Genomic DNA, 11,184 nt, shown 5'->3' with positions numbered 1-11,184 from the left:
ATATCTTACAAATACAGGCTATTCGGGGTGGAAACGATAGCTGTGACATAAGCGAATCGGAAGAATATACTTCAGAAACTAAAGAGAGGACACCAAAGCATGAGATTCATCAGATTTGTGAAAAAGATGTTCAGCAGGACCTCAGTCTAGAGATGGAGAAAATAACTAAGATGAGTGCAATCAAACTTCTAGGAGAGTGGTCCAGGGAGCAGTCCCCAGAAACCAGTCATGGGACCCCCGTGGAAGACACAACCCAGGGCTGTTCAGAATGCATTTCCGAATTGTCACTTTCTGGTCCTGATGCTTCGGTACCTATGGATTTTCTGGAGAATCAGGTAACCATTCAGAATCTCCAACTGCAGGTAAAAGAGACATCAAATGAGAAATTGAGATTACTTCATGGCATAAAGGAACGTGACCAAAAAGTTGAAAGCTTGCTAAATGAAATCAAAGAGTTAGACTCAAAACTCAATTTACAGGAAGTACAACTAACTACCAAGATTGAAGCATGTATAGAATTGGAAAAAATAGTTGAGGAACTTAAGAAAGAAAAATCAGATTTCAGTGAAATACTGGAATCCTTTTCTCGTGATAACCAGAGAGTAGAAAGTTCGGGAGGCCTCACTTCTAACTTAGAAATGGGCACAGATAAATTGTCACATGAAGGTACTGAAGATGAAGTAGCCAAGGTGACCGACAACTGGAGAGAGAGGTGTCTCAATGTGGAAAATGAGCTGCAGAGGATGAAAGCTGAGAGAGGTAGCACAGAGCATCACGCCCTCTCTGCAGAAGCCAACTTAGAGGTAGTTCAAACAGAGAAGCTGTTTTTAGAAAAAGACAATGAAAATAAGCAGAAAGTTATAACCTGTCTTGAGGAAGGACTCTTGGTGGTCACAAGTGAGAGAGACCAGCTTCGTGGAGAATTAGATACTTTGTCAAAAGAAAATCAAGAGCTGGATCAGATGTCTGAAAAGATGAAGGAGAAAATACGAGAGCTCGAATCTCATCAAGATGAGTGTCTACATCTCCAAGAGCAGCTGCGGAGTTTGGAAAAGGACTCTCAGGCACTGTCTTTGGTAAGAAGTGAGCTGGAAAACCAAATCAGACAACTGAATAAAGAGACAGAATCTCTCGTAAGGGAATCCGAGAGCCGGCAGACCAAACTGAGTGAATTGGAGCATGAAAAGCTGACCGTCGCCAAGGCCTTGGAGGCTGCACTGATGGAGAAAGGCGAGGTTGCGGTGAGGCTGAGCTCAACGCAGGAGGAAGTGCACCAGCTGAGAAAAGGCATTGAGAAACTTAGGGTCCGCATTGAGGCTGATGAAAAGAAGCAGCTCCACATCTCAGAGAAACTGAAAGAAAGCGAGCGTAGGAACGACTCGCTGCAGGATAAAGTTGAGACCCTTGAAAGGGAATTGCATATGGCAGAAGAAAACCAAGAGCTGGTGATTCTTGATGCTGAGAATTCCAAAGCAGAGGTGGAGACCCTAAAAACACAAATGGAATTGATGACTGAAAGCCTGAAAGCTTTAGATTTAGACCTTGTCACCACACGGTCTGAAAAAGAAAATCTGGTGAAACAACTACAAGAAAAACAAGGTCAGGTGTCTGAATTACACACGTTACTCTCTTCTTTGAAAAATGTATTAGAAGAAAAGGAGCGAGAGAAAATACAGATGAAAGAAGAATCTAAAGCTGTGGTGGAGATACTGCAAACACAATTGAAAGAGCTAAGTGAGGAAGTAGCAGTCTTGTGTGATGACCAGGAGACCTGGAAGGTGGAAGAACAGAGTCTGGACTCCCCAGTGCAGGAAGTACATCAGCTGAGAAATAACATTGGAAAGCTGAAAGTCCACCTAGATACTAATGAAAGGAAGCAGCTCCATATCTTAGAAAAACTGAAGGAGAGTGAGCATCAGGCAGCTTTGCTTAAGGATACAGTTGAGAACCTTGAAAGAGAACTAGAGGTATCAGGAAAAAACCAAGAGCATGCAATTCTTGAGGCTGAGAAGTCCAATGCAGAGGTAGAGACCCTGAAAGCAAAAATAGAGGAGATGGCCCAAAATCTGGGAGCTTTGGAGTTAGATCTTGTCAATACAAGGTCAGAAAAAGAAGATCTGACAAAAGAATTACAAAAAGAGCAAGGTCGAGTGTCTGAATTAGAAACATTAAACTCTTCATTTGAAAATCTATTGCAAGAAAAAGAGCAAGAAAAAGAACAGATGAAAGAAGAATCGAAAGCTGTGGTGGAGATACTGCAAACACAATTGAAAGAGCTAAGTGAGGAAGTAGCAGCCTTGTGTGATGACCAGGAGACCTGGAAGGTGGAAGAACAGAGCCTGAGTAGTCAAGTAGATTCCCTTGAACATGAGAAGGCTCAACTGCTACAGGGCCTTGACGAGGCCAAAAGTAATTACATGCTTTTGCAGTCTTCTGTGAATGGCCTCGTTCAAGAAGTAGAAGACGGCAAACAGAAACTAGAGAAAAAGGATGAAGAAATCAGGATGCTAAAAAATCATATTCAAGACCAAGAGCAGCTGGTCTCTAAACTGTCCCAGATGGAAAGAGAACAGCAACTTTGGGAGGAGCAAAGAACAAAACTGGAAAATCTGATGGTGGAATTGGAGCAGAGGACCCAGGTGCTGCAATCCAAAAATGACACTTTGCAGGACACCTTAGAAGCTCTGCAGAATTCTTCCAAGGATCTGGAGAAAGAGCTTGAATTGACAAAAATGGAAAAAAGGTCCTTTGATGAAAAAGTAAGTGGCTTTATCTCTGTACATTTGAAAGTGTTGTCATGTGGGAGGGTCAACCACTGTGTGGATTCTGTTTCCTTCTCTGCAGTGTTTGCAGTATTGGACCAAACTTTGTAAAGGCTTTAAATTTTGGGGTCTTGAACTGTGGGCACATTGAGTTGGCTCTGGCAGTGGTGACCCTTTGCTTTGGCACACACTTCCATGGGGCACGTCTATGGATTGGCATGGTTTTCACTGTGGCACCTGGACAGGGCAGAAGCTTTTGGGTTGTGCATGGTTCCTTTCTCACAGTACATCAGAAGAGTAGCCCCCACACCCATACCCAGTTGAGAACCACTGCTGTAGAGAGTATAACAGATATCAGTTAGAATCAGTAGGGATCCCCTTTGCTGCTGCCCTGCCTTTTTTTGCCTTTAGGAGAAAGAACTATTAAAGATACTGATACAATTGTAACCGATAGAACCCTCATGGCTCCCAGGGCATGTCCTGGGGATTTTGTGCTTTCAGCCCCTCTTTTGTACCTTCTCTTTGGGCAGTCTCCTGTTCTGTTAGCTGATGTTTAAAGGGAAAATCTGCCATCTGGAAGCTCAATTATTAAAGAAAAATTAAGTTTTTGCCCTATACTTACTGACCTAGGAAAGTGATTCCTTCAAATTAAGTTTTTACTGGACAAATATTAAGAGACTGTCCAGAAAATACAATCAATCATACCTCTGTATTTTCCAAGAATTTCAAGTTTTTGTATGGCAGTTATGGGTGGAGACAGTTAGACAAACTATACCAGGCTGTTTCAATCTGATACAGGGACGAATGTAAACAATACTGCTTTAACTGGTTTTAATGAATCATAGTCATGTTTCTTGCATTTTAGCATGGCATTGGAGAATTAGTAAGAGATCCAAGAGCTGATAGATTAAGTCACTGCCTCGTACAATATTCTCTGATATTTAAGTTTAATTCAAATCATTACTTCTATGAAGGATTTTAAGACTTGGTAATATTATCTTTCTTTGTCATTCCTTTCCTTATTGTTGTCTTTTATTAAATCTTGCAGAGAAGAAAAGGTAAGCTTACCAGTAGGTTTTGAGAATATTAGTTGAGTAGATTAGTAAAGGGAGGATTAGCTGGGTTTTATTTTACCATTGGAGGCTAAAGCGAATGTCGTGAATACGCTGTATAAGAGTGATTAATTTGATCAAACAGACAACCGTAAGCAGATCCTAACAAAGGCGAAATTTCAGGTAAACACAATGACTGTGAAGGAAGCTGAGCTGCAGAAGGAAATGCATGCGATGGTACAGAAAACGGCGGAGCTGAAAGAAGAATTTAGTAGGGAGAAAAACAGGCTAACTAAAGATTTAAAATTAGTGTCGGAAGAAATAAAGAGCAGAAAAGTAAGTTTCTCTGTGACAGATTCATTACACCCTGATAATTCTTGTGCACTCTCTCCTTGTTTGTTTTTGTTGGGACCTTCTGTAATGTACCAAACTTTTTCTTTTTAGCTTTTGAAAAGAGTAACCCAAGCTTATGTCATGATCAGACCTGCAGTAATTTTCGCCATCCAGCACTGTCATGAGCCCGGAAGGAGTCAGGCGAGGCCCCTGAACACATGAAAATACCTGTCATGGAGCCCAAATATTTTTTTCATAGAAGATGACCCTTGTAACTACATTAACGCATACCAGAAATGGATTTCATGCCGCTTTCAGTAGGCTGTTGTCCTAGCCTGCCACAGATTATAAGCCAGAACGTTGCTAGAGACAAATGCACTGATCTCGCAAAGAACTAACAAAGTTAACAGAAAGAAGGTCATAGTAAGATGTAAAGTTGGAGCAGTCTTGGGGTGCTATTTTAGGGCAGGTTGTGGCAGAACTATAGCATTTGGGCTGCCACTTCCACTGCTGGTCCCCTAACAGACATTGCTGATTCATGCGCTTTCTCCCGAATCTCTTAACACCAAGTCTTAGGTAGCATCTACCATGCATGCAAATGGTAAACACTCCTGTATTCATGTAGTCCTTGTGCAACTTCATCCCTAAGTAATTCTCAGAAAAGGACAGCAAGATATAATTGTGATTCTGACCCAGAGTAATCACAAAAAGTTGAAACGATATTTGTAATGGCCTGTATAAGGAGTTGGGGAGGTTAGTGCTTTTCTTTAAATGTGGTATTTAATCTAACGAAAATTGAAAAGTTTTGGCATTTAATCTCAGCAATTGGCTCATGGAATTTTCTGGCAATGCTGTGTCGAAGGAGTTCCTATGGATGATATTTGAGTCCTGCATCTGCTAAAATCTCCTTTGGTGTGCTGAGAAGCTTGGGAGTGTCCCAAGTATATTGTTATTTGTCTTTCATTTATAGGCTCTACTAAAAAGGAAAGCTAGGTGTTCAGCCTCAAGGCCATACATACGAGTGTGTTAGTCTGCAATGGCTTTATTCATTCTATAAACACGGCTAAGGTCAGAGGATAGAATGGTGAGCGATAGCTGTCCTGTGGTTCTTCCTGCACTCATAGAACTTACCATCTTGATACACAATAAATCATTAAATAGGAAATATATCAAATAATCATAAACTGTTAAGTGCTATAAAGGAAACAAGATTCTTCACTGCAGAATATTTGGGAAGTGGAGTGTGGGGTAAGGAAGAACCTAATTTAGATGGGGTGGTCAGAGAACGTCACGTGCAAGGCAAGGAGTCAGCCATGTGAAGAACAGGGCAGACGAAGGAGCCTTCTAGGTCTAGAGAGCAGAGTGATAGAATCTCTGAAATTAGAAAGATGCATTTTAGAAATGGAAAGGAAGCCATTGTGTCTGGAGTCAGATGGAAAATAATAGGAAAGAAGGTTGGAGCAGTAGGAAAGGCATGGTAAAGAACTAGAGTAGAATCTAGAGTGACACCAAATACATGAGGCTGGAGATTGCAGGGAACGTTTAGGGTGGATACATGAATTTGGCTAGTTCAGAATCTAGGCAGTGTTTTGAAAAGTATGGGAATGGTAGAAAATATAGATGGAGAAGAGAAGATGGCTCAGGGCCTAGCCCAGATGCCCTCCAGCATGTAGGGTGAGATGGAGGAGGAAGAGCCAGCAAAGAAACTGAGAAGACAAGATGAGGCAAACCAGGAGAGTGTCATGTTCTAGAAGCCACGCATGGAGGCTGTCTCAAGACCGAAGGAGTGGTCAGCAGCAGCAGATTCTACTTGGAGGTCGAATGAGATGAGGGCTGAAGAGTGCTCCTCGGATTTGCAACACGGAGCTTAACGATGCCGTGAAAAGCCATTTCAGGAGGAGCTGGGATGAAAGCAGGTTGGAGTGGGTTGAGGAGTGAACAGTTGATGAGGAAGTGGACTCAGCATGTATATAAACACGTACAGAAACAGCTATTTGGGGTCAGGCACGGAGAAGCCAGGTACCTCTAGGGCTGCAGTTTTGATAGTCCTGCACAGTGAAGGGAGAGAAGGGCAGTGGGGGGCCTTTGGAAGGCAATTCTTAAGCTGATAGAAGATGGGATCTAAGCTGGCCGAGGAAGAAAACGTAAGTCTGGAGGGGCTTGAGTGTGAAGGTGGTGGTGATGCTGCTAATGAGGTCAAGAAATTACTGCACTAGAAGTACTTAAATAAGTGAGCCTGGGAGCCTAGGAGGGTTTGGTCCTAGTGTTTTAGTAGCGAAGTCGAGGTTTCAGAGATTCTGTGCTCCCCGTGGATGTAACCTTGGGCTGGAGCAAAGGAATTTGCCACTGGAGGTGATATCGCCATTTAAAGTGAATACAGTCATCCCTTGGTATCCACAGGGCATTGGTTCCAGGCCCTCCCCAGATTCCAAAATCCACAGATGCTCAAGTCCCTTATATAAAATGGCGTAGTGTTTGCATATCACCTACACACATCTTCCTGTATACTTTAAGTCATCTCTACATTACTTAAAATACCTAATACTACCTAAATAGTTGTAAATACAATGTTAATGCTGTGTAAAAAGTTGCTGGTACACAGCAAATTCAAGTTTGGCTTTTCGGAAATTTCTGGAATTTGTGTTTTGGAATATTTTTGTTCTATAGTTGGTTGAATCAGTGAATGTGAAATCTGGGGAAACAGAGTGTCGACTGTACATTGCTCAGGATTATAGCACTAATTCTGTATAGATTGTCTTGCCTGTAACCTATTACAGGCAAGACAGTACTCAGTACTCAGTATTTTCTAGATGTTGATATATATATATCCAGGTTCTTAATTATCTTCCCATGATTTTATTATCTTTCTCATTAGGGTCAACTGAAGGAGCTCATGCTAGAAAATAGTGAACTGAAGAAGAGTTTGGATTGTGTACACAAAGACCAGATGGAAAAGCAAGGGAAGATGAGAGAAGAAATAGCTGAATATCAGCTACGGCTCCAGGAAGCTGAAAAGAAACACCAGGCTTTGCTTCTGGATATAAACAAACAGGTAAAAATGTGTGGTCTGGTGACTGGGGGAACTGGAGAGAGTGTGTTGACCATGGTGATGAGGCATTTTTTCCAAGAAGGGCAGTGTTCTGCATTATTATCATGATGTATAATCCTGTGAACATCCCATCCTATTAAGTTCCCTATCTGTCCCCCAGTTACTTGCACATGTCTTATTTTATGACTTGATTTTTTAAAAAATACATTTCCGTCTTGGAGTAGAATAGTAAGGGAGTTGCGAAGATCATTTGAAATGGTCCCCGGAACAGCAGTTTTCTTTTTTGTTTGTTTTCTTTACAATATTTTCACCTGAGCCTCCTGGCTAAAGTAACATTTTTCTGCCCTAGTATGAAATGGAAATCCAGACATATCGAGAGAAATTGACTTCTAAGGAAGAATGTCTCAGCTCGCAGAAGGTGGAGATAGACCTCTTAAAGTCCAGTAAAGAAGAACTCAATAATTCTTTGAAAGTGACCACTGAGATTTTAGAAGAATTGAAGAAAACCAAGGTATGTTCACTTATCATTACTTCATGACTTAGAATGGTTCGTACATCTAACAGTGTTTTTAACAGTATGAAATTAAGTGCTTTCATTTTAATTTTCATGAAAAAAGTTTTTTGTAATCATAAATAATATCATCAGTTGTCTGCTGAGTTGTTTTTAAAAATTAGAGGATAGCCTGCAGTTCCATAGCTTGAATAAACTTCATTCATTGCTCAGTGAATCCTCTCAAAGTAGAGGATGTCAGAGACTTCTTGAGATGGATATGAAGATCAAGCCAATAACAGATCAGGGCAGGCCCCTCCAGGTGTGGATAATAATAATTTGGTGGTGAAAGTCTTGCATGACTGGTCTTCAGGTTCACTGCTGTCACCAAACCCACTTTACCATGGCTTATGGGGAGATCAAGGTGAGCTAAGCACTTGGTCAGGTACACGTATGTGTTTGTTCTTTTCGTTTCCATGCAAGGACCATAACGCTTTTTTCTTTATTAAAAAAAAGGAGGTGAGCCCTAATCTCAGTATTGTTAGACTGTAGAAGGTGCTACAGTAATTCTACCTAGAGAGGGAGGCTGTTTTGATACCCACAAAATTCTTTTCATAAAACGAATACCATCCAGAGTGTAAAATTTGAACCTGGAAAATAAATATTTTTCAGTGAAGGTCAGAAAACTAGGTATAGATTTCTTATGTTTACAGCTCTTATACAATTATCAAGGTGAAGGAAATATACCAGTAAAATACAAACTAAGTGCAAAATAACATTAATGATCAATAATGTTCTGTTGCTACAAAATGAGAGATGTTAGGTTTAATAACAAGACAGAAGTAGCTTCAGGTCTAAGTTTTAATTTACTCACTTTCTCCTTTTTTTAAATCTTCGACAGTTGTACTGTGGGGAATGTCTATTTATATATATGCCGTGTACAAAATGATACATTGTTAGTTGAGTCTATACAAATCTTATATAATTTTAATGAAGTAGAAGTTGATAAGCATTGTTTTATTTATTTATTTATTTATTTATTTATTTTGGCTGCGCTCGGTCTTAAGTTATGGCACGTGGGATCTTCGTGGCAGCATGCGAGATCTTTAGTCGCGGCATGTGGACTTCTTAGTTGTGGCATGCGGGCTTCTTAGTTGCGGCATGCAGGCTTCTTAGTTGCAGCATGCATGTGGAATCTAGTTCCCTGACCAGGGATTGAACCCAGGCCCCCTGCATTGGGAGCGTGGAGGGCTACCCACTGGACCACCAGGGAAGTCCCAGCATTGTTGAAATTGAATTAAACCTATCTCTAATCCAATTACTGTTGGAATCAGAAATAGAAAGTTCTGAAAGTGCAGATTTACTGCAACATTGCTAATAAATTATTTCAAGGTGAAATGTGCAAAGAATGAAATCTACTTGTAACATGAATGCGATGCTCAGGTTCTTTGTTTTTTTTTTTAATAGTTTGGTCTGCCTTTATATGTTCATGATCTCTTATCAGAAACTCTTAGAGCTAGATTGTTTTACAATTCTGCATTTCTTAGATATTACATAATGCAATGCATATGCCACATATTACATAATGTCCCATCAGAATCTTGGGGTAATACTTCATAATCAAATTCATATTTCTACAGCAAAATGTATGAATATTTTTACAAGGTGGGATAAATAAAGGAATAAATTCCTTTGTATCTGTTCAAGTCAAGTTTTGCCTAGAAATCATTTTCAGAGCTTTTTTTTTGATTTTGCAATTGTGCTTAAGGAACTGTGAACATGTGCTACTGAGAAGTGCTTGATGACATAATTCTGCCACCATTCTATATTCACTTTTTGTTTGAGCTGCTATAAAATTTAAATTTGTATTGTAAACCATAATATCATTTGGCCTTAAATTTGTGTTGTGAGGCGTAGTATCACTTGGTGTGACTAAACAAATGCCATCTTAGGTATTGAAATTGTGCAACAGCAAAGACCACAAAAGGGAACAATTCTGTCACCTAGAGTGTTTGGCCTACCAAGAATATGTGCACGGACCCTTGGCCCCTACCTCCCGGTGTGACTCCTATTGGATAAACACAGACACAGCGGGCTACTTAATAGGACATTATATTAAGAACTGTGACTGATGCTTGCTGATACTAAGAAAGGGAGTGACAAAACCACAGTGTCTACTGGGGGGACTTAGGACACTGAGCAGAGAAGATGAATTGTTTTGAAGATAATAGTTCTTAAGTTTACAGCATATGATTCTTAATTATATCTTATTATTTTTCCATATGCTTATGAAAAGCAATTCAAGGTTTTAAGTGGAATTACTTCTGTTTTGTAGATGGAAAATCTAAAATATGCAGATAAGTTGAAGAAGGAAAACGATCGTGCCCAGGGGAAAATAAAGTTGTTGATCAAATCCTGTAAACAGCTGGAAGAAGAAAAGGAGATGTTGCAGAAAGAGATATCTCATCTTGAAGCTGCACAAGAGAAACAGAAAGCAGGTGGGTGCTAACTGGGTACATCAGCGAACGCAAACTGTTTTCCACTAGTGAATCATACACTTACGGTGTGTCTGCATGGGAAGTGTCGTCAGTGCTCTGTTCTGTGACTGCATGCTGATTTTCAGCAGTTAGCCATTTTCCAGTTTCCGAATTTTGTGCTTAGCTTGGGGTCATTAATAGGATTCAGAATGAAGCCTGCATTTTAAAAATAGAATTATTGCATCTTCTGTTCTATAAAACTGGTAGCCCTTTCTGCTAATGAGCCTTTCCAAGAAGAGTTTTTCATGTGGATGTCCATGACGTAGTTCTAATGTAAAGGAAGACTGGCATCTGAGCTGGCACTGGTAACTTATAAACAGCTGATTCTGGTTGTCCTTGGCCCATCTTGGTGGGTCAACTAAAGGGAAGGGTTGGGGGCTATATTTTTGGGTGTGAAGGTGAAATAAAAAAGAAATGACAACTCTTCCTGTCACTTTTCTCCACGTATGCCCCCAGAGTGGAATGCTTTTTCTGTGTGGATAGATGATGGCAAGCACAGTATAAGTGGCTCTTCTGGACCATACATAAATTGGCACGGGTGGGAGGTCAACAGTCTTGCCTGCTGAGAAGAGTACTCAGAATGGATTGGGGCTCCAGGGAGTGTCTCTAATGGAATCAGTGCCAACCAGGCAGCTATCAGTTACTGAGACCTCTTCCCTTATAGTATCCCTCAAGTCCTTGTCCATCAGATCCTCCATTGCCTCCAAATGGTTTTCAGAACTTCTTTGGCCTTGTCTTGTCACTGGCCCCTTCCTATCTCCCAAAGCCATTACAGCAGTGACTTTATATTCTCTGTCGACTTTTACTGTCCATTCCCTTACAAGAGAAAGGATGGACAGGGGAAAACCGGGGATGTAATAAACGAATTCATTTGATGTCATATGATAACTACAAGAAGGTTTGATGGATTGGCTGAAATATGAGTTTGAGATTTTGGTGGGTTATGTTTAAGCTATCCCAA

General features: G+C 40.5%; 1 protein-coding gene across 3 annotated transcripts in view; it reads left to right on the top strand.

The window, feature by feature from the left end:
- CENPF (centromere protein F) overlaps positions 1-11,184 on the top strand; it is a 61,139-nt gene that overhangs the window by 41,764 nt on the left and 8,191 nt on the right. For 2 of the 3 annotated variants that reach the window (XM_024133899.3, XM_024133900.2), the window contains exons 13-17: positions 18-2,759; positions 3,998-4,150; positions 7,023-7,199; positions 7,546-7,707; positions 10,022-10,184. In XM_024133899.3, coding sequence (XP_023989667.1) covers positions 18-2,759; positions 3,998-4,150; positions 7,023-7,199; positions 7,546-7,707; positions 10,022-10,184 — 3,397 coding nt within the window. The remainder of the gene's footprint in view (positions 1-17; positions 2,760-3,997; positions 4,151-7,022; positions 7,200-7,545; positions 7,708-10,021; positions 10,185-11,184) is intronic. The other variant, XM_024133901.3, reaches the window with a different exon arrangement.

This window comes from Physeter macrocephalus, chromosome 4 (genome assembly GCF_002837175.3).
Source record: "Physeter macrocephalus isolate SW-GA chromosome 4, ASM283717v5, whole genome shotgun sequence".
Lineage (NCBI taxonomy): Eukaryota > Metazoa > Chordata > Mammalia > Artiodactyla > Physeteridae > Physeter > Physeter macrocephalus.
The sequence above is the reverse complement of the archived record's forward strand: the minus strand, read 5'-3'. Positions and strand labels throughout refer to the sequence as shown.